Raw genomic sequence first — 21,993 nt, forward strand, 5'->3', positions numbered from 1 at the left:
CTCCCTCTCCCTCTGGCTCCGATGGCAGTTCCCTGACACTAGGGGACGCGGGTGGCGCTGTGGGTTAAACCACAGAGCCTAGGACTTGCCAATCAGAAGGTCAGCGGTTTGAATCCCTGCAACGGGGTGAGCTCCCATTGCTCGGTCCCTGCTCCTGCCAACCTAGCAGTTTGAAAGCACGTCAAAGTTCAAGTAGACAAATAGGTACAGCTCCGGCAGGAAGGTAAACAGCGTTTCCGTGCGCTGCTCTGGTTCGCCAAAAGCGGCTTAGTCATGCTGGCCAGATGACCTGGAAGCTGTACGCCGGCTCCCTCGGCCAATAAAGGAGATGAGTGCCGCAACCCCAGAGTCGGCCACGACTGGACCTAATGGTCAGGGGTCCCTTTACCTTTACCTTTATCCTAGGTACTACTACTACTACTACTACTACTACTATTATTCATTAAATTTGTATACCAGCCTTCATCTGTGGTTCACAACATAAAATGACAATATAAAACCCACAAAATACATGGTAAAAATAAGAACAACAATAACAAACAAATAATCTACCCCCCCATCTAATGACACATTGAAAAGGGCATCAGATGTCAATCAGCCAAAGGCTTAGTTGAAGAGGAATTATTTTCGCCTGGCGCCTAAAGGTGTATAATGAAGGCGCCTGCCAGACCTCCCTGGGGAGAGCATCCCACAGAAAGGGAGCCATCACAGAAAAGGCCTGTTCTCGTGTTGCCACCCTCCGGACCTCTCATGGTACTACTCCAATCCTCTAACCACTACACCACACTGGCTCTCAATAGTGCATCCAGCCAGACCAAGACAATTGCAGTTTTTACCAACAGCCCTTTAATATTGGTCTCTAATTTTGTTACTTGGTTTTTATAGTATAAATCAAGTTTCTGAATAGCTACTGGTTGTTTTAAAATTATTTACAGTGGTACCTCTGGATGTGAACGGGATCCGTTCCAGAGCCCTGTTCGCATCCTGAAGCGAACGCAACCCACGTCTGCGCGTGTCACGATTCGCTGCTTCCACGCATGCGTGTGACATCATTTTGAGCGTCTCCACATGCGCGAGCAGCGAAACCTGGAAGTAACATGTTCCGTTACTTCCGGGTCGCTGTGGAGCACAACCCGAAAATGCTCAACCTCAAGCTACCGTATTTTTCGCCCTATAAGACGCACTTTTTCCCCTCCAAAAATGAAGGGGAAATGTGGGTGCGTCTTATGGGGCGAATGCAGGCTTTCGCTGAAGCCTGGAGAGCGAGAGCGGTAGGTGCGCACCGACCCCTCTCGCTCTCCAGGCTTCGCGGACCTCTCCCCAAGCAGCGGGAATGTCCCCGCTGCTTGGGGAGAGTTGCCGGCATCCCGAAGCCTGCGCGCGCTGACCTCAGCGCGTCCAGGCTTCGCGGACCTCTCCCCAAGCAGTGGGAATGTCCCCGCTGCTTGGGGAGAGTTGCCGGCATCCCGAAGCCTGCGTGCGCTGACCTCAGCGTGTCCAGGCTTCGCGGACCTCTCCCCAAGCAGCGGGAACGTCCCCGCTGCTTGGGGAGAGTTGCCGGCATCCCGAAGCCTGCGCGCGCTGACCTCAGCGCGTCCAGGCTTCGCGGACCTCTCCCCAAGCAGCGGGAACGTCCCCGCTGCTTGGGGAGAGTTGCCGGCATCCCGAAGCCTGCGTGCGCTGACCTCAGCGCGTCCAGGCTTCGCGGATCTCTCCCCAAGCAGCGGGAACGTCCCCGCTGCTTGGGGAGAGTTGCCGGCATCCCGAAGCCTGCGCGCACTGACCTCAGCGCGTCCAGGCTTCGCGGATCTCTCCCCAAGCAGCGGGAACGCTCGGGAGGGCTCCCCCTGCTTGGGGCGAGTGTCTGCAAGCCTCGCGCACCCGGCAGGAGGTCCCACCGGGTGCGCGAGGCTTGGGGCGGCAGCCTGTCCCCCGAAACACGGGGAGCCCTCGGGAGGGCTCCCCCTGCTTGGGGCGAGTGTCTGCAAGCCTCGCGCACCCGGCAGGAGGTCCCACCGGGTGCGCGAGGCTTGGGGCGGCAGCCTGTCCCCCGAAACACGGGGAGCCCTCGGGAGGGCTCCCCCTGCTTCGGGCGAGTGTCTGCAAGCCTCGCGCACCCGGCAGGAGGTCCCGCCGGGTGCGCGAGGCTTGGGGCGGCAGCCTGTCGCCCGAAACACGGGGAGCCCTCGGGAGGGCTCCCCCTGCTTCGGGCGAGTGTCTGCAAGCCTCACGCACCCGGCAGGAGGTCCCGCAGGGGGCGCGAGGCTTGGGGCGGCAGCGGACTGCTTGCACGCACCTAGAAGCTTGGGGCGCGTTGAGCTCAGCACGCCCCAAGATCCTGGTGTAGCGCAGCGATCCGCTAGCCCTGGGAGAGCACGGCGGCTCTCCCAAGCCTAGCGGACTGCTTGCGCGCACCTAGAAGCTTGGGGCGCGCTGAGCTCAGCACGCCCCAAGCTCCTGGTGTAGCGCAGCGATCCGCTAGCCCTGGGAGAGGCGCCCGGCTCTCCCACGCTAGCGGTTACCTTACCGGCACGCAGAAGCTTGGGGCGCGCTGAGCTCCGCACGCCCCAAGCTCCTGGTGTAGCGCAGCGCACCTGGGGGGGAAATAAAATTTTTTCCTTTATTTCCCCCCAAAAAAACTAGGTGCGTCTTATGGGCCGGTGCGTCTTATGGGGCGAAAAATACGGTACTTCAACCTGAGGTATGACTGTATTGTGTTTTATTCTGCATTTGAATGTCACTCTGATAACAAGCAGTATTGGGTATAACTAACCAATAAAGCATAAAAGGCTAGCTGCAGAGATTCTTTATGTAATGATAGATGGGGTGGTGGTTGAATTCAACAGACTGCTGAAGCTATCTGTACCAATTAAGGAGTGACCACTTAAGAATTAAAACTGTAGAAAGTATAAGGAAGTGGTATTTTGTGACCTTTATAGCTTAAGGATTTATCTACATGGGAACTATAACTGGGCTAATTCTCCCATTAGTATTAAGATTATAAATTAAACACAAGTTAACCATGGAAAGAGCCTGGTATGAACTTTGTGATCTGGACTAAAGTTCTCAAACTTCATTAAAAAAAAAACAACCTACCGCCACCAATTTATTTTATAACCTGAATATTGCAGAGATGTTCCTAGTCTAAGGGGAAAAAACACCTTGTCTATAGAGTTTTAATCCATTTTAGTGGCACATATATATATGTACTGCATATATATATATGTCCTGTAGCACCTCTTTTGATTTGCCAGCAGTTCATCAGAAACAATTGATTGGCCAGGGGCACACTTCTTGTTGTTTAGTGGTGTCCAACTCTTCGTGACCCCATGGACTATCAAACGCTCACAAGTTAAATGTACGCGACTTTCGAGTGACTTGTACAGTAGTCATACCTTGGGTTGAATATGCTTCATGTTGAGCGCGTTGGAGTTGCGCTCTGCGGCAACCCGGAAGTAACGGAATGCGTTACTTCCGGGTTTCGCCGCTCGCGCATGCGCACTCAAAATGACGTCATGCGCAGAAGCGGCGAAAAGTGACACGTGCGTGCGCAGACATGCTGTTGCTAGTTATGTTTGCTTCTGGATGCGAATGGGGCTCCGGAGCGGATCCCGTTTGCATCCCAAGGTACCACTGTACTTGATGCTGAATATTTTGTCAAAAACTGTATCTTGTTTATCAGTTTAGCTGAATCAAATTTGGGGAAATCTCTGCAGCTCACTGGTAGAGCATCTGCTTTGAAAGCAGAAGGTCTCAACTTCATCTCCAGGTAGGGCTGGGAGATCCTTGTCTGAAATCCTGGAGAGCCACTGCCAGTCAGTGTAGACACTATTAAGCTATATGGACCAATGGACTGACTCAATATAAGGCAGCTTCCTATGTTCTTAAATAATGTCCCTCCGGAACGATGTCCCAGGTTATTAAAACAAAAATTAAAACCAAAACAAAACACCCCTGGTCTTTATCAGGTTCTTGGCTAAATCTGTATGTAGGCAAACTTTTGTGTTTTGACAATAAACTTAAATCATTTTGCTGTGGCTTTGGGTTTTTGGGGGTTGGGTTTCTTTTTATCTTTTTATCCCTTCCTTTTCTTTCTTTGCCCTTTCCATCCTGCAGCCACTTGTGTGTTTTTTCCTCCACCATTCATGAATCAATATATTCTTGATTAGGTCTGTAATGTTTACTGACAGTGAACTAGAAGTATATAATTTTAGGGCAAAGTATACAGCTTTCATTATAAGTTGGGAAGTGCGTGTAACTAGAATAGCAACATCCATCAGAGCAAGTTATTATAAGGAGACTGTTTTATACAAAAACACTTTACAGCACATTTTGTTACGTGAAAATCATTTTTCTTTAAAAAAAATTGCACACAAGCCACAGACATATAATTTACTCCCTCTGATTGTTGTTGACCTCATGTATACTTGTTAAAAGATTTGCTGTGATGCTCATTTTCTCAGTAAATTCAGATCTCTGTAGATTTCCCTGTATCATAGCTTAAGTGTAAGTGATAACTTGAATGGTCCTTAACGGGAAGCAGTAGGGTGACTGTATAACCTTGATTATATACTAATCTGTCCAGAAAGTTATTCAGAAACAAGCTTTCTGTCAATAAATTAGTCTGCGTCTGGTTTGTATGAGTTTCCTGAATGACTTGAAATGGATTCTTCAGGTCAATTTACAGATATTTATTATCAGTTTTCACACTACTGGGCATGCTGCAGGAAAAGACATTGGGGAACATCCAAGTGCTTTATACAGGTAAGCAGTATTTTCTGTCTCTTGCTGATTATTCCGTTAGGACACAGTGAGCTCCAGAGGGGGAGTAACATTCTTCTCCTCTGCTGATGTCTATGGAGTATGAAAATATATTCTTCCTGCCTGTGGGATTATCTCCCTTTAACAGTGCATGGGATTACCTTTGCAATTGCTTTAACCGTCCTATTCTTCAGATAACAAATGGTTTTATAACTGAAGTTTCACAGTGTGGTAGCCCACCCTGTGATGTTACAGTGAAGGGCTGGTAAAAAATGGTAACACATTGGGTTGTATCCAACACACACATGAGGAACAGGACTTCTTCCTCTTCTCTCCCTCTGCACTCTTAAAATCTGCTCCAGAGGGTCCTCAGCCTTCCTGGAACAGATTTTCAGGGTGTGCAAGAGGGCTGTGGGTGATTGGGGGGGGGGATTTCAATTGCAGAGGTCTGCTACACTAGTGGTAAAAGTAAAGGTAAAGGGACCCCTGACCATTAGGTCCAGTTGCGGACGACTCTGGGGTTGCGGCGCTCATCTCGCTTTATTGGCCGAGGGAGCTGGCGTACAGCTTCCGGGTCATGTGGCCAGCATGACTAACCGCTTCTGGCGAACCAGAGCAGTGCACGGAAACGCTGTTTACCTTCCCGCCGGAACGGTACCTATTTATCTACTTGCACTGGCGTGCTTTCGAACTGCTAGGTGGGCAGGAGCAGGTACCGAACAACAGGAGCTCACCCTGTCGCAAGGATTCGAACCGCCGACCTTCTGATTGGCAAGCCCAAGAGGCTCTGTGGTTAGACCACAGCTAGTGGATGATGAATCATTTTCTTCTTGGCTTTTGGCAGAGCAGCAAGGAAGTGAATGGTTGGTCTCTAATGCGTTGAAGAAGAAATGTACCGCTTGCTTTCCATAAGGCAAGGGAAGCAGTGACAAAGCGACCCGTTTGTTGTTATGTCCACATACCAGTTTAAAACACTGTGAGGTTTCCCCCACTCCCATTTCAGGTCACACCTTGCTGTACGCATGGTGTGCTTCCACGCTGGCCGGTGGGTCCTCACCAGTGGGTGGACAGTGGTGGTGGTGGACAAAGGATGTCTTCCCGGTGCCACTTGTCTGGTTCGTTTTCTGCTACTGATCTCAACTCGGATTGAAGCCGGCTTAGGGGGAAGTGCATCAAACCACAGTATTTCACAAGAAACTGCAGGGTAGCTCTGCATCCTGGGTAATGTTGTGTGTATAAGAATTGGGGGGGGGGGACAGCAGTAGGACCACACTGGAGCCAGAGTAATGTGTACACAGCCTTAATTTCCGTCCCTAAAGGAGGAGTAGGAAGCTCTGACCCTCTAGATGCTCTTAGGCTCTGTCTCTAGGCATGCAGCTCTACATTATGAAGTTATAGTTTAATTGTAATGATTTCACTGAAAGAATCTTAGGGATGGGGAGTGAAAACAAAATTATTTTTAGTCTCCTGGGGAAAAGCAACATGTGTTAAACCCATTTAAGTTTATAGTGTGAATTTGCTCTCCAACTGTGCAATGAATCCAGGTAAAGTCTTATGGGGGTTCTGCAGGCTTCATCATAGCCGAGATTCTTTGCTGAGGTGGAGACAAAACACCAGCCTTGTCAATTTCATTTCGCTTGTCAACCTGCTGCCAAGGTAACCTGGAGAAGCCATTTGTCACTTTCTTTACTTCATAGTGCGGCAAGTGCACATGCACTTCAAAACCAGTAGGTGCTTGTGGCAGTCATGCTGATTGCGCTATGCAAGCGAATAATTGCGTTTTCCTTGCAAAAGTATTATTATATTTGTGCAAGGGAAATGTGGTATCTGTAAAACCTGCACTGCAGCAGTATGAGAACATAGCTAGGTAACTCACAGCAAGAACCAAAGAAGAAGAAGCTATAAATGCATCTACCCTCCAACATTCCTCAGATGAAAACAGGGACATTTATCAATCTCCCCACCCCCAATTTTTGACACCCCTCACAGAGCATTTCCTATCAGAAGGACAAGTGCTATCACCACTGCGTCAATAGGACAAAGCACACACACCCTCCACCGTCCTGAGAAAGCCCCCTAATCCCAATTTTATCTTATTTTTTTGGTAGATTTACAAAAAGTAAAACACATGCCAATAATTTTTTTTGAGAAAGTAGCAAGATTAGACACAGACGCACAAAGCGTTTAAAAAACAAACAAACAAACAGATCAAAACTCCTTGCACTCTGTTCTGCTCCCCCTTTCTTCCTGCCCAGGGCAGCCCTGCCCTCTGCCTGCACCTCAGAGCTCTCTGCATCACCCAGAACTGGGCCTTGGTAGAGGCAGCCTCTCTCCATCCTTCCCACTCTCCAGCAGTTGCTACGAGTTGCCCAAGGGAGGAGACCACGGAGAGGCAACAGGATGCCCCCTCAGAGTCATCCTTGCTGCCGCCGCCACCGCTCAGGACAAGTGCTGGATTTCATAGTTTCAGGACTTTCCCTGGAAGATAGGGATATTTGGAGGGTATGGAATCAGGGACTGCCTGGAAAAGCCTAGGCTGCTCTTGCTTTATTTTCTGATTCCTGCTTTCCACCCACTGACCCATTTCGGGAAATTGGGAGAAAGGAAGGGAGGGTGTGAGTACTGATGTACTTTCTGTAATGCAATTGTTTGGTTTGGATTGGATTTTGGATTTGATATCCCGCTTTATCACTACCCTAAGGAGTCTCAAAAGTGGCTCACAATCTCTTTTCCCTTCCTCCCCCACAACAAACACTCTGTGAGGTGTGTGAGGCTGAGACTTCAAAGAAGAGTGGCTGGGGAAACCCAGCCAGATGGGTGGGGTATAAATAAATTATTATTATTATTATTATTATTAAAGTGTGACTAGCCCAAGGTCACCCAGCAGCTGCATGTGGAGGAGCAGGGAATTGAACCCGGTTCACCAGATTACGAGCCCACCGCTCTTAACCACTACACCACACTGTGTATATTAGCCAATGCAGGCTTTACGATCAAATTATCCTTGGTATTATGTCCTGCATTTACAACAACTGACACGAGTGTCGTTGTGTGAAAGCACCCTTAGGGTAGACATGTTCCTGAGTGAAGAGCACGTGTCTTTTACAAAGCGTTTGTAATGTATATGTGTGTGTGCATGTAGACTGCCTGATATTTGAGAAGTAGGGAAAGGGCTGGCAATGGGGACAAGGAAACTTGGAATGTAATTGCCTCATCCAATCAAACCTGGGTGTGATTCTAAGTAGTAATTTAATCACCACATGCAACAATTAAGATTGTAGTCCTATACACAATGACCTGGGCAGGTTAGCCTACTAAATAAACATGCACAGCATTGCACTATAACAACTACAAAGTTGGTCAGACTGATTTTAAGCGTCATCCTTGTGTTCTAATTTAGGTTATAGAACTCTCCATGGATCTCCTTAGAATCAAATGGCTGTTTCCCCTTTAAGATCAAATGGCACAGAACTGGTTCTTGGCTAAATAAGACCATTCCAGTTTCCCCTCTCCTAGCTATGTATTTAAAAGTGTATGTACTCCCTGCCCGCCCCTCCTCCGCCCATCATGCCCCAGAAGAGCTGCTGTTTATTGCCACTGAAAACAGTGGTCATTAAACTGACCTACATGTTTTTTGAGACACTTGACTTTTGACATCAGTGGCAAATAGAGGGACAACGTCTCCTCTTCTGTTGACTTACCTACTTATCTCTCTCTGAAAGGGCTCTCGGAGCTCTTTCGAGTGTATACATTTCTGTGGGTGGGGTTAGCATTTGGTAACTTGGGTTGCAGTCTTAAAAACAACAAAATGGCCATGAGATAAGGGGTATTTGACTTAATAATTCAAGGTCCAGCTTTAGCTTTAGATAAACAGGCATGCTTGTAGGGCAAGCAAGGATAAAAGAACAATGGTATTTTGCTTTATGAGGGCCACTGTTTTATTTATTAATTCCTGTTGCTAGTAGGAAGTAAGATTGGCAGGGGGCTGCCTTGGGCAGTGTGGGAATCTGCTGTACATTATCCAGGACAAAGTTTCAGCCACTCTTCTGGAGTTATAAGATACAGGGATACAATAATAAAGCTATGTCGTTCATAGGCTGCTGCCTATCAGAATGGTGCTATTACTCCATTAGCAAAGGGTATTTTATTTTTCTCTGTGGCCTACTAAAATCAGGATCTGTTGTCCAGATCTTTAATTAGAAGATATTCAAAAGGGAAAAAGGGTTTTGTTTCAGTTATTGAGATTTATTATGAACATGTGAGTGGTTAATGAGGTTTTAGAATTGTTTTTAGCAACTGCGAGGGGGGGGGGCTAGAATACCATTTTCAATACCATTGAAAACATCCTTCAACATGAAATTTCAGTTCTGCATGTATGTATGCGACAGCTAGGAATGCAAGGAAGATATGTGCTCTGTTTTACTTCGGTTTGTACTGTTGTGTGTCCATGGAGATTTATACCCATCTGAGCAAAAGCATTTACAGAGTAGCATACGGTCTGAAGAAGCACGTAGTGTGTGAGGACATGCAATAGTTTTCATTAGTGGTGTTTGATTTTTCTGGCATTAAATATATGGGCACATTGCAAAACTTAAACATAAAAAGGTAAAGGTAAAAGGACCCCTGACAGTTAAGTCCAGTCGCAAACAACTCTGGGGTTGCGGCACTCATCTTGCTTTACAGGCCAAGGGAGCCAGCGTTTGTTTTTCTGGGTCATGTGGCCAGCATGATTAAGCCGCTTCTGGCATAACGGAACACCGAAACCAGAGCAGCACACGAAAACGCCGTTTACCATCCCGCCGGAGCAGTACCTATTTATCTACTTGCACTTTTTGGCGTGCTTTCGAACTGCTAAGTTGGCAGGAGCCAGAACTGAGCAAGGGGAGCTCAACCCGTCGCATACCTCTCATTAAAATAAATAGAAACTTACAATCTCAACCATGAGTACTCAGAAGTAAGTCCCACTGAATTAAATGGGGCTTAAAGGTAAAGGGACCCCTGACCATGAGGTCCAGTCGTGACTGACTCTGGGGTTGTGGTGCTCATCTTGCTTTATTGGCCAAGGGAGCCGGCGTACAGCTTCTGGGTCATGTGGCCAGCATGACTAAGCCGCTTCTGGCAAACCAGAGCAGCGCACGGAAACACCGTTTACCTTCCCGCCGGAGTGGTACCTATTTATCTACTTGCACTTCGTGCTTTTGAACTGCTAGGTTGGCAGAAGCAGGGACCGAGCAACGGGAGCTCAACCCGTCACGGGGATTCGAACCGCCGACCTTCTGATTGGGAAGTCCCAGGCTCTGCGGTTTAACCCACAGCACCACCCGCGTCCCTCAAAATGGGGCTTACTCCCAGGTAAACAGGCTTAGTTAGGATTGCAGCCTGATTTTAGGCATTTTGCTCAAAAGCTAGTCCCACTATGTTCTATTTGAATTTACTTCAAGTAAATTATGTATGGAATTAAATGACATTACAGTCAAAAGTGCTTTATCATTGGCTAGATCCTGCCCATACTGAACAAACTCTTTCCATAAAATTCAACGAGGGCTGTGCTCACACTCCCATTTGCTGTGCACTCATTGAATTAACAGTGCCGGGTTTAATCCATGTTTACACAAGGTTATCCGAAATGCATATATATCCTGTACTTTGCTATGCAATTCTACTTTTTCGATGTGTAGATTCTCAAACCAGCTTCTTACAGACCGCAGTCCTTAAGCTGTTCCTAATTTGTCTCCATCCAAAGCATGGAACACTTTTGCATAAGGTAAAGATGCCCCTGTTTGGTCAACTTGCCCTGGTGTGTACACAAACAGAAATGAATCTGATACTAATGAAGCAGTGCTGATGTGAACAATTGTGAAATGCACCCTGAAAAAACAAAACTGTGCTCTAAAACAGTGTTTCCCAACCGGTGTTCCGCGGCACACTAGTGTGCCGCGAGACGTTGCCTGGTGTGCCGTGGGAGGGAGGCGGGCGAGTCGGGCGGCGAGAGGCGGGGCGGCGGTGGCGAGGAGAGGCCGCCCAGCGCGGGGCTCTCGCCGTCTGCCTGCCTGGCTGCCTGCGTGGCGCTGACGTCACGGGGCTGTAACGTGCCCCACATAGGCACACGCGGGGCGGCGAGCGAGCTCCCTCCCACATCCCATCGCCGCTCGCTTCGGCCGGCCTACTGGGCTGTCGCAGGCGGAAGGCCTGCGCATGCGCGAGGTTTTCGCGCCTTCGGGATTCCCTTCACGCCTTCCTCCTCCCAGGTCCTTGAGAGCGCGGGAAGCGGCAGCGCGAGACCGGCGTTGAGCCTGGTAGGTATTGCGCTTGCCAAGGCAGTCATTTGGGAAATGAAAACTTGCAAAGCAAGCAACCAGTTCAATCTGAAGTACGTGTATGCTTAATATCCTGTATCTGAAACCTGTTCTGCCCCCTCCCTCACACTTGGTGCCATTTTCATCTACACATGCAGCAGAGTAAGTTGACCCAGAATAGTACCAATTCAGATGGCAGATGGGAGAATGACAGTGCTGAATGCTTTCCCATGTAGAACAGTCCCTGCAAATAAAAACCTAGCATATTTGGAAGAGGGATGCTAGCCTAACCATTACCTTCTATGCTGTTACTATTTTTTTATTTTTTTTTTACATAAGTAAAAAGTGACCTTTCCCCATCTGGCATGGTGGTGTGCCTCAAGATTTTTTTCATGAAACAAGTGTGCCTTTGCCCAAAAACGGTTGGGAAACACTGCTCTAAAATACCCTAAGATGCCTATGTGTGAATAAAAGGCCTGGACCTTGGTTTCTGATGGCCTTAGACCAGAGACACTTGGTAGATCCCACCCAAATTCAGGACTGAATGCCAAGGGCACGACATCATCATCACGTCACTTTTCTTACAAGGGAAGCTCAAAGCAATTTACATTTAAACCTGTTAGAAATTACAACTAAATCCTAAAAACGCAGCAATTCAAATGAAAGACTAAAAATGCAGTTAAACAAAAAGGCAAGTCCTGCAGCACTGAAAGAGGCCTTCAAATTTAGGACTCATAATTGAAACATTAGTTTTGTAGCGCAAGTTGGGGGAAATCTGGGCTAGTGAAATGCATGATGAATTCATCCTGATTGCTTTAGCCTCTGAATGGAAAGAAATGTTAATGTGCAGATTAGGCTGTTAGATCCTTTTCTGGATCAGCAGTTGACTCAAGGAGGGGAGAGTCTGGGAGAGATGGGAAAAGGCTTGCTTGATTAAAATGTGCATGGGAGGTAAGATGGAGGAAGTTCTCAACCTCACCTTTGATGGCTTGGATGATGATTCTGAACAGCCATGGAAAGGCTGTTGAGAAAAATACTTCCATAAAAAATCCAGAGCCTAAGTGTCTGCTGAACAGGGGTGTTTTTATGCTCATAGACTGTCCCTGCAGCTTGTTGCGGAACCCAATTGTTGTAGAATTGCAACACTTTAAGATATTGCACAAGTCATAATTAAGCAGGCACGGAATACTGTGGGAGGGGAAAAGGGATAAGAAGTGCCTACACAACTTGTAATCCTTTCTATCCTTGTCAACAAGGAAGGCCAGGGCTGAAACTGACAAATAGCTGTAGCCCCATGGAGCATGCCACACACGTTAAACAGACCACATCCTCAGGCAGGGGCTTGGCTCACTCCACAGTAAGGCAACTTGCCAGGTGACCCGTGACCAATTTCAGGATACTTATTAAAGGGCAGCAAATTGTCAACCTGTACACTAATACAAATTTGAGGCTTCCTGTGCTTATGTAACTAAACCCACAGCAGCAATGCATGAGAGACTAGTGGCAGAACTTGGGAGTAAGTAACCCCAAGTATGCACAAGTTAAGGGAAGAAAGATGGGGGGGGGGCGGACCCAGTAAACAGCCTGACAGTAACTCTGTGGCACAAAAGACAGAGAGAAGGGCATGGGGAGTGAGGAACCTGATAATTGAGTGGGAAGGCAGAGTAGAATGGAGTGGCCGGAACAAAGTAAGAGTTATGTCTCTGTCCTTAAAAAAGGGGGAAAGAGCTATTTCATTGTATGTACCCAGGGACAGAAGACAGCTGTATCATCAGTGGAATAATCCAAGATGTTAATGTAACTGGGAATGATCACAGCTGTCCACCCCACCTTCCAAAACCGAAAAAAGGGAGAAACCTCCAAATGGTGTCATGAGGACAACATGCTCTGTAGGTACAGAAAGCTGAGTGTTGGGCGGGGAGGACGGGACCAGGCAGAGCAGGCATAGGGTGGAATGGAGTGGTTAGAATCCTAACAGAAGCATCCCACACTGGAACATTTTGTTGCAAGGTCATACGTGTTTTGTCTATTGTTTTTCCTACCGTGGTGGGCATTGCTTAAATTTTCTGTTTCAGATGCTGATATATCTTGGGCCATCTCTGCTTAATTGGTTGGGCTGGCCGCGTCAGATGTTCTAACCTTCAATACATACACAGATATACAATACAGTGGTACCTCTGGTTGCGAACGGCATCCATTCCGGAGGCCCGCTCGCAACATGAAAAGAATGCAACCCACATCTGCACATGCGTGGGTCACGATTCACTGCTTGTGCGCATGTGTGTGACGTCATTTTGCGCATCTGCGCATGCGGCGAAACCCGGAAGTAACCCTTTCCGGTACTTCCAGGTCGCAATCTAAAAAAACGTATCATGAAGCAAACGTAACATGAGGTATGACTGTATCTGGTTCCTGTATGTGCTTACTTGGGAGCAAGGCTCACTGAACTCAGTGAGACCTTCATTGGGCGTAAACATGCCCAGGATGGAGTATTTTGCTAAAATTTCAGCACTGGTGTGTGTGGTGTGTCCTTTGTTCTCCTCCATGGTGTATTTTGGGGAGTTTCAGCTTTCCTGATTCATTTACATTGTGGGAAACAGGTACTTTTATAGTCCATAAAATACATTTTTTTCGAGGATGGAAATTAATCCTTGGGTTGAGGAGTGAAATAGCCTTCAAGAATCACAACTGTTTCTGATGCATTCCTTAGTGAGAGTTTGCTGAGACAATATATAAATAAAAGACACTGTGAGCCTATCCACGTCTACTTGGAAGCACATCCAATGGAGCTTACTCCCAGGAAAGTGGTTATAGGATCGCAGCCTGAAACACTTAAAGATTAACTGTTTAGAGTGAGTTGGCAACAGAACACTTACAGACAGTATCTCTTGCATTTCAGGCCTCCCCCCCTTCTGTTTACAGCTCTCTCACTTGCTTATAAATACATAAAATCTGCCATCTGAGAACCCTTCATACATCTGATGAAGACACTTTCCCATGAAGGCTTCTGCACAATGACAGTGCACTCTCCACAAGCTTACTCAGAAGTCAATCTCCATTTTCAGTGGGGCTTACTCTCAGATCAGCATGCATAGAATTGCAGCCTCAAAACTTGCGAAGGTTTTGTTGGCTACCAGTCAAGACGCCTCTACACTTGTGAATCGGAGAGGGCTGTTGCAGGTTTCCCAAAGGGCATCCTCTGGCTGGCTGCTGTGGGACTAAAGCAGATAGGCCTTTGGGCTGCTCCAGCACCGCTCCTCTTCATGTGACCCAAGAGAGACTCTCACACTCTCTTCTCTGTGGTCTTCTCACCAAGTTGAAGCCGACTTTGAAACTTGCTGTCTTTTTGCTGAAGGGTTTCGAAATACAAAACTATTGACCGGTTTGCTGTTCGAGAGGGGTGAAGCTCGCGTGTGTGCGCGCGCGCATACACACAAACCACACACCCAGGCGCGCGCTCTCTCGCTCTCTCTCCTTTCCCTGAAGTGACTTTCAAGCTCATCCACATACCACGTAGGCTGGTGGGAAGCAGGGCGGAGGGGAGACGGAAAAGCCAGTCGGAAGAAGCGAAGGAGGTGGGTTCGTGCAACGTTTCGGACTCTCCAAGTGGTGGAGAGGAGAGCCGGGGGAAGCAGGCCAAAAGAGGCGGCGGCAGGCAGAAGCAGCCTGAGAATTTCCTGTGAGGGGATCACAGGCCTCAGTCGGGGCAGGCGAGGAGGAGGAGGAGCAGGAGGAGGAGCAGGGCATGGAGCGCCCTTTGCTTTGGCGACCTCCGCCGAGGGCTGCGTGCGCCCCCGAGCTCGGCGCGCTGCCGCGGCGCTTCCTTTCCTCGCGTTTCTCCTGCCGCGCAATTGCGCTCGCGGCGCGCTAAAGGCGAGGGACCTTCCTCTCTCTTCCTCTTCCCCCGGTCCTAGCCCAGCCCTCTCCTCCTTCCCGCTGTGGCGGCTAGTCTCGGCTGGCCCTGCCCACGTTTCTCTCTCTGTCTCTCTCTCTCTCTCTCTCTCCCCGCTCCCTCCCACCCGTGGTCATGTGTTGCCTTTTTTTGTTGTTTGCAGTGGAAACAATTTGGCGTTCTTCGGCTCGCTCTGACCCAAACCGCTACTCCAACCGGGAGTAGTGTAGACAGGCGGGCAGACAGAAAGGCAGGCAGGGAGGGGGGAGAGGTAGGTCGGGGGTGGGTGGGTAGGTAGGTAGGAGGGCGAAGCGAAGAGGGGGGAATTGCAGCAGGGTCCCATGCTCCCCCCTCCCCACGGCTCCTGGCTCCCCTTCTCTCTCTCTCTCTCTCCCCCACTCGCTCCCTTCGGCCACATTGTTGGCTCCAGGCGGGGGGAGGAAGCGATGCCTCGCTCAGTCGGATGAAAAGTTTGCATAATGACCATGGAAAAGGCAGCAGTAAAAATCTAGAGCTCTTCCAAGCCCCAGGTAAGTTTGGGGATTTATCTATATTTTTTATTATTTTATAAAAATACATATATATTTGTGCGTGCTTGCTGCTGCTGCTGCTTGTTTTTTGTGTCTTGCTCTGTGTGTGGATTTTTGTTTTTTGAAAATTCATGGTTCCCTTGTTGGGAAGATTGCGTAAGATTCTCTGCAATGAAATCGGCAAGAAGAAGAAGCCGGAGTGGGTTGAGGGGGGGGTGGGGAGAAGGGAGAGACACGCACGCATGATAAGGTGGGTCAGCCCCACAAGAAGGCAGCCAGTTAGTTCGGGATGTCTGAAAAAGCAACGTGCTGGTCGTCTTAATTTCGACTCCCCCTCCACCCCGAAACTCCCGTGTGTGTTGGGTGAAGGAAAGCAGGAAGCGGATTGAGCTGAGAGTTGCAGCCACGACCCGAATATGTAATGTTACTGCTGGAGCTGCCTGATTTCCGAAGACTGTTGGCGAATAGAGTTGGCATTGTATGGAAAGTTAGGAAGGGAGGGGGGAAATTGTGCCCAGTCGAGGAATGCTTCAACCTTTAAAAGCATTTGTGTGCTATTTTTGCCCATTGGCTTGAGAGTGGTTTATCCCTCTGTAGTGCATTTATTACCAAACTCTTTTTTAAGGCGGGGGTGGGGAGTGTTGTTCTTTATTTATCTTGTTTTAAAATCCTCTCGTTATTCTCCAGTGGAGGAAGCCAGTCTTCATATTCTTTTAATCGTTCATATATATATATGTGTGTCCATTTAGTTCCTGAAGTTAGTTCGTAAGTTTGTTTTGAGGAATTTTTTTTTTTTTTGCATTTATTATGGTGTAATGGGGGGCAGTACAAGGTTTATGACATCTGAACAGCATTGAAGGTATGTTTGCTGCAAATGGCACTTTATAGGAGCAGTTTTGCAGTCTCCTAGCAACGCCATTGATTGATTCAAATCCCGGCCAATCCGCGAGCTCCTTCTCCCCTTCAAATGTTTTTGACAAGTACAGTAGGGAGTGTAGCAAAGTGCAGCGAGAAAAACTGTCCCTGGCTGGTTGTCCTTTTAGTCCCTTCAAAATGACGCCCCCGTTGTATGTTTTTAAAAGAGACACATCTGTTTGAGCCTGGCCTGTAATGTATATATCAGTCCTGAGAAGCACTAATAGTGATCTGGCTTGATTCCCGCACTCCCCGCTTCTTGTCTGATTCTGCCATGTCAGTTTTACAACCGAGAATGCGAGAGATATTGTGCCTTTCTTCTACAACAATGAAGTTTGCTTTTAGACTTGCCCCTAAGCACTGCAGCTGTGGACATATCTGATGGAGCTACTTAACTGGCAGCAGATTAAAAAATGTTTGCTTAACTGCAGCACCTCCTCTGATTCGTGTGAAGTATGAAGTGCAGGAGAGAGCTGGAGTCTGACACTGGAAAGATTGGCTGGGGTTGGGAAACATCTTTTTTTTAATGTGTTTCTGAGTCCCCCTCCACACACACTTAAATCCAGGGCTAGGATTTCTGTCCTCTAACGTAACTTAGAGGCTACGTGATTGTCTGTCCTCGCACGGTACTGGGAACTTTTCCATGTCCTCCGTATGGAATTGTGACGTGAGGCTCCTGGATTTCAAGGTGAAGGGGAAAAAGAAGAAGTTTTGATTCCCTCCTGGAAATGGTTGTCCTCCTTTATATTAAAAACAAAACCCTGCATGTCCTTTGCAGCGTTTGCAAAACGGCGACATGTTTCAAATGTTTACAGCGGAGTTAAAACATGTAGAACCAGCTGACTAAAGCAAGGTTGTTGCTGTTGAAATGTGTATGGCCTAATGCAGCTTCAGGTTTGTTTTGTTCAAATGTGACGTTTCCCAGTAGCATATTCATTGTTTTAACAAACTATTATTAGTAGAAACTCCAAGGCATTTACAATGTGATCCTAAATTGAGTTCAGTTGCATTCACTCTTAGCATGCATTGCTTTGGGTTACTGCCCCAATATCACATGCTTTAAAGTGGCAGATGTGATGAAGTTCCCTCCGCTGTGTCTGCTATACTAAAGATAAGTGATTTGAGGATTGCAGCTTTAACTAACTTTGGTCAGGCTCGCACGCCACCGTGCAATTAAGCTTGATGCTTGAGAGCTGCAGGATTTGGAGCCCCTGTACCCGTCTCTTAAAGATATGTCACTAGTTTTTGTGTGAAAATTGGTGGTATGATATGGCCCTTTGGGAGAACGCGGGCAAGTAAGCAAATTAAACTGAAAGAGAGCAGCATGTCGTCATAGCAACAGTGCAATTAAATTATGTTGTCAGCCATGATATAATTTTCCTATTTAAAAGCTTGCTCATGGGACATGCATTCTGTTTGTACTGAACTCATTTGGCTACACTACTCCCAACTGGAAGTGGTGAATGGGGAGGAGGGTATAAATGATGTTTTAGGGACCCACACAAAGTGTGGTATAATTTAGGGCTTATTTTTCTATGCATCCCTCTCCCACTCCCTCAATACTTGAGTTCTTCGATTCATTTAAAGGGAAACATTTTCTGAAATAACTTCCCATTAAATGGTAAGTACAAATGAAAAGTTTAAATATTACTAGAGCAAGAGGAGTATGGAAGTGATTTCCGGGGCATAAAAATCTTTTCCACCACATTGGGAGGGGAACTGGGGTATGTAATTTCCAACTTTTTTAATTTTTAAACTACTTTTAGAAAACCTAATAAGTTACACTTTTCTTTTCATTTGCTGAGCTTGGCTTTACAGAGTTTGATATGAAATAACTTGTCCCCCTAAGATTTTTAATTTGCATCTACGTCATTGTCCAATTTTATCCATTCTTTATTGCATGGTAATCTTTCTCTGCCCTCCCCATCTCTAATTACCTCTTATGTAATTATAACATTCCCTTGTTTTAAAGCATCTCTTTGACAGCATCAAAACACAATTGAAAAGTATTGTGTTGGGTGGAAAATTCTCTGAAAAGTGTAATGCAGTGTTTTTAAATTAGAGGTTCTGCTAAACACTTATTTGACTCTTTTTTTAAAGAGCCAAGTTTCACTTCTCAGATGCTTTTTCTTTTAAAGCAGAAAGCCTTCCTCTTAGAGTATATGTTTGCTGACCTGTATAAAAATTGTATACCACACTTCCTGTTAAAAACTTTATGCAGTGTACGTAGCATGATGTATTTCATGAGAACAATTGCAGTCGGTGCTAGAGTAGGCAAACTTTCAATGTGCTTCATCATACAACCTTTGCAACCATACAAAAGTTTTTGTGCTCTTAAATGAATAAAGAATAGAACAGGTACCAACTCCTTTCTTAAATAATCAAATGGTTTGCCTTAGGCCTTTGGTAGAAGTGTAGCCTGTTGTGGATCATATTGGTGCTGATGGTAGAAATATGGCCTAGAGAGCTACAGTCCTAACCCCACTTACCTGGGAGTAAGCCCCCTTGAGTTCATTAGGATTTACTTCTGAGTTGATATGCTTTGGATTGTAAGGTGGGTGCTTAATCTTGAGCACAGAAGTCAGACTTGATACTTATAGGTGTATTTGGAAGTTGACTTTTGGGAAAGAAAGAACTATGAAGATTGAGTATGGATGTTTTTGTGTTACATAAATTCAAGCTTCTTTCTATATGTGTTGCAGCTTGTTTTGTTTAATACCCTGGTTTGAGATAATTAAAATGCACTAAAGCCTTGTCTATTTTTGCTTATTATTATTCTCTGGGCTCAGTATAGCAACTCTACTGATTGGTGTATGGTGTCATTCTTCATGCTTTCTTCTAAGTCATGCTTATCATATCCATCGCTCACTCTTGTTTCATTTAAATTTCACTGGGGTGGAATCTCCTTTTGTGTCTCCTTCTCCCCCTCCCTTTGATCCCTGGAGCTTGATTCTTAACCCATGCTGCAGAATCCTTCTGCCCTGCTGTTTTGGAGGCAAAAGGTTGGTAGCTGTAGAGAATGAACACTTGGCTGTAAGAGTGTGTGTGTGTGTGTGTGTGTGTGTGTGTGTGTGTGTAAACATGGAGTTTTGCCTGCTTGCGCACTGAGCCAGAGAGGCTATAATTATAATGTGGCAGTGTTCGTACTGGAAGTGAAACAGCTGAACTTAATCTGAAGCAACTGGTCTTAAGCTCTCAATTTTTTGTGCTTATTACAAGCAGTAGGAGTGACATGACCAGCGATATTTGCAGTCCTCCAAGCCTAGGCATGCTTGCTCAGAAGTAAGTCCCACTGATTCCAATAGCGCTTACTCCTCAGGTAAGTGTAATGTAGGATTGCAGCCTTAAGAAGGACCCCTAGAATATATGAGTACCTTTCTCTCCACTTTAGAGCTTTGCAAGAAGGCAAAAATGAAGCATCTTCATTTGTATGCCAGCGATTGAAATCTCATTTCTGCTCTAGCCTCTGAATCTTCCTGCTTAACAAGCCTGGATGTGTGTTTATGTTATGTGAGTCTGTCTTCTTGTTTTTTTTTAAAAAAGTAGGATTCATAAAAGGCCAAATTGTAGACTGGGGAAAAGCTACCAGAATGTTTTGATGCTGTCTATACCTTTACCAGCTAACACTCTTTTTAAAAATTTGGATTTATTACCAGGAGTCTCCGTCTAAATGGGTCCAGTTATGCCTCCCAGTAAGAAGCCAGAAAGCTCGGGAATTAGTGTTTCCAGTGGATTGAGCCAGTGTTACCGGGATAGAGACTTAGCAAAGACGCTTCACGACGATGAGGACTTAGACTTTCCTTTACCTGCCCTCCGGTTGGAAAAAGGTCCCATGGAGGATGAAGAGCTCACCAACTTGAACTGGTTGCACGAGAGCAAGAACTTGCTGAAAAGTTTCGGGGACTCGGTCTTAAGAAGTGTTAGCCCAGTACAAGACCTTGATGACGACACCCCTCCATCACCTGCTCACGCTGACATGCCCTACGATGCCAAGCAAAACCCCAACTGCAAACCACCCTACTCCTTTAGCTGCCTCATATTTATGGCCATTGAGGATTCTCCAACCAAACGGCTGCCTGTAAAGGATATATACAACTGGATTTTGGAACACTTTCCTTATTTTGCAAATGCCCCCACTGGATGGAAAAACTCTGTGAGGCATAATCTGTCGCTGAATAAGTGTTTTAAGAAGGTGGACAAAGACAGAAGTCAGGTGAGGCTGGAGTGATACTACTCTGTGTAACCCATTTGATCTGCTGATGCCGATTTCCTATTGTTTATATTCTGCCTTTTGTTCCTTCTCTTTTATCCGTGAGAAATAGCTTCCAGTGATTCTTAAGAGGATCTTTGTTCATAAATCTAGTCATATTCTCAGTGTATTTCCCGCCCCCGCCTAGTTGCTCTCACTCTTCCCATCTCACTCTTCAACTACTGGGTCCTGCTCAGGACAAACATCTTAAAACTTATAGTTAACAGAATTCAGGGCAGGCTTTTGGGATGCAAATCCGTCCAGGATGCTTTGCAAGCCAGCAGTAAAATGCATTTTTAAAAGTCATTGGGGTTATACCCCCAGGGCAGCTGGTGGGAAGGCAGAGAGTCCAGCTGGAACAGGAGCTGATGGCCCTTGGAGAGAGTGAACCCCTGACCCTCCTGAAATGACTAAAACCATACAGAACATGCCTTCTTCAGATTTGGAGACAAAGTTCTGCCTGGGGCTGATAGGAGTTGTCCAAAATATCTGGAGGGTGTCAATTTGGGAAAAGACTGGTCTAGAACGAGTTGTCTCAATCAGTCTGAGTTGAGAGATTGACTTCCATCTACTCAGAAGTAAACCTTATTGAGTTTAGTGGGACTTTATTCTAGGTGAATTGGTACAGGATTGCTGCCTAAGTGTAGCATTCAAGTTTGTGATTTTTTTTTTTTTTTTTTAGGATCTGACAGCTGAATGACTTAAAAAGCCTTTAAGATGGGAATGAATCCTTGACAGTTTGTAAACTTCCTAGCTCACTCACTGCCTGCATTTGCACATCATTTGCACGTGGTTCAGTGCAATGTGCATGAGCCAAAGTCAGTCCTGGGACTGCACAATGTTCTCTCTTTCTCATGTGGCCAGGAGGTTGATACCAGACAGTTTCACCCTCAGCTCCAGTAAACCACAGTTTGCCCACTTGTCTGGACCTGGAATTGCAACTCATGCTAACTGTGATCAGGCCAAACAAGACAGTTTCAGAAACCATGGTTTGCACAAGACTTTGTGTTCACCACATCTTCTCGCATCAGACAACACAGCAAACTGTTGTCAAGCAGAAAGCAAAAGCCTCCTCCCATCCATGTTTAAAATGCAACAAACAGTCCTGTGTCTATTCTTCCCATCCTCCCATTTTTAGTTCATTGCATTCCAAGAGCCAGTATTTGCTCTTGAATAGTTCATTTTTAACAGCATTCAAATCTTTGTCTAGACAGCTGTAAGAAAGTGCTGTTTGTATAAATGCATGTTGTACATGGCTTCAAGAAAAAACCTCCCATCTTGTCTCTCCATGAATAACATGAAATATTGTGCTTGGGTGATGGCTTCCTGCTATACTATAATCCTAGAATT

At 46.5% G+C, this 21,993-nt stretch overlaps 1 protein-coding gene across 7 annotated transcripts in view; it reads left to right on the plus strand.

Moving 5' to 3' along the window:
- Nucleotides 1-21,993, plus strand: part of FOXN3 (forkhead box N3) — a 191,370-nt gene that overhangs the window by 36,766 nt on the left and 132,611 nt on the right. For 3 of the 7 annotated variants that reach the window (XM_082233456.1, XM_082233461.1, XM_082233462.1), the window contains exons 1-2: nt 14,642-15,479; nt 20,051-20,607. In XM_082233456.1, the coding sequence (XP_082089582.1) occupies nt 20,065-20,607 (543 nt within the window). In that variant the 5' untranslated portion in view covers nt 14,642-15,479; nt 20,051-20,064. The other 4 variants (XM_082233459.1, XM_082233457.1, XM_082233458.1 and 1 more) reach the window with 3 other exon arrangements.

This window comes from Podarcis vaucheri, assembly GCF_965113315.1.
Source record: "Podarcis vaucheri genome assembly, chromosome: 1".
Taxonomy (NCBI): Eukaryota; Metazoa; Chordata; class Lepidosauria; order Squamata; family Lacertidae; genus Podarcis; species Podarcis vaucheri.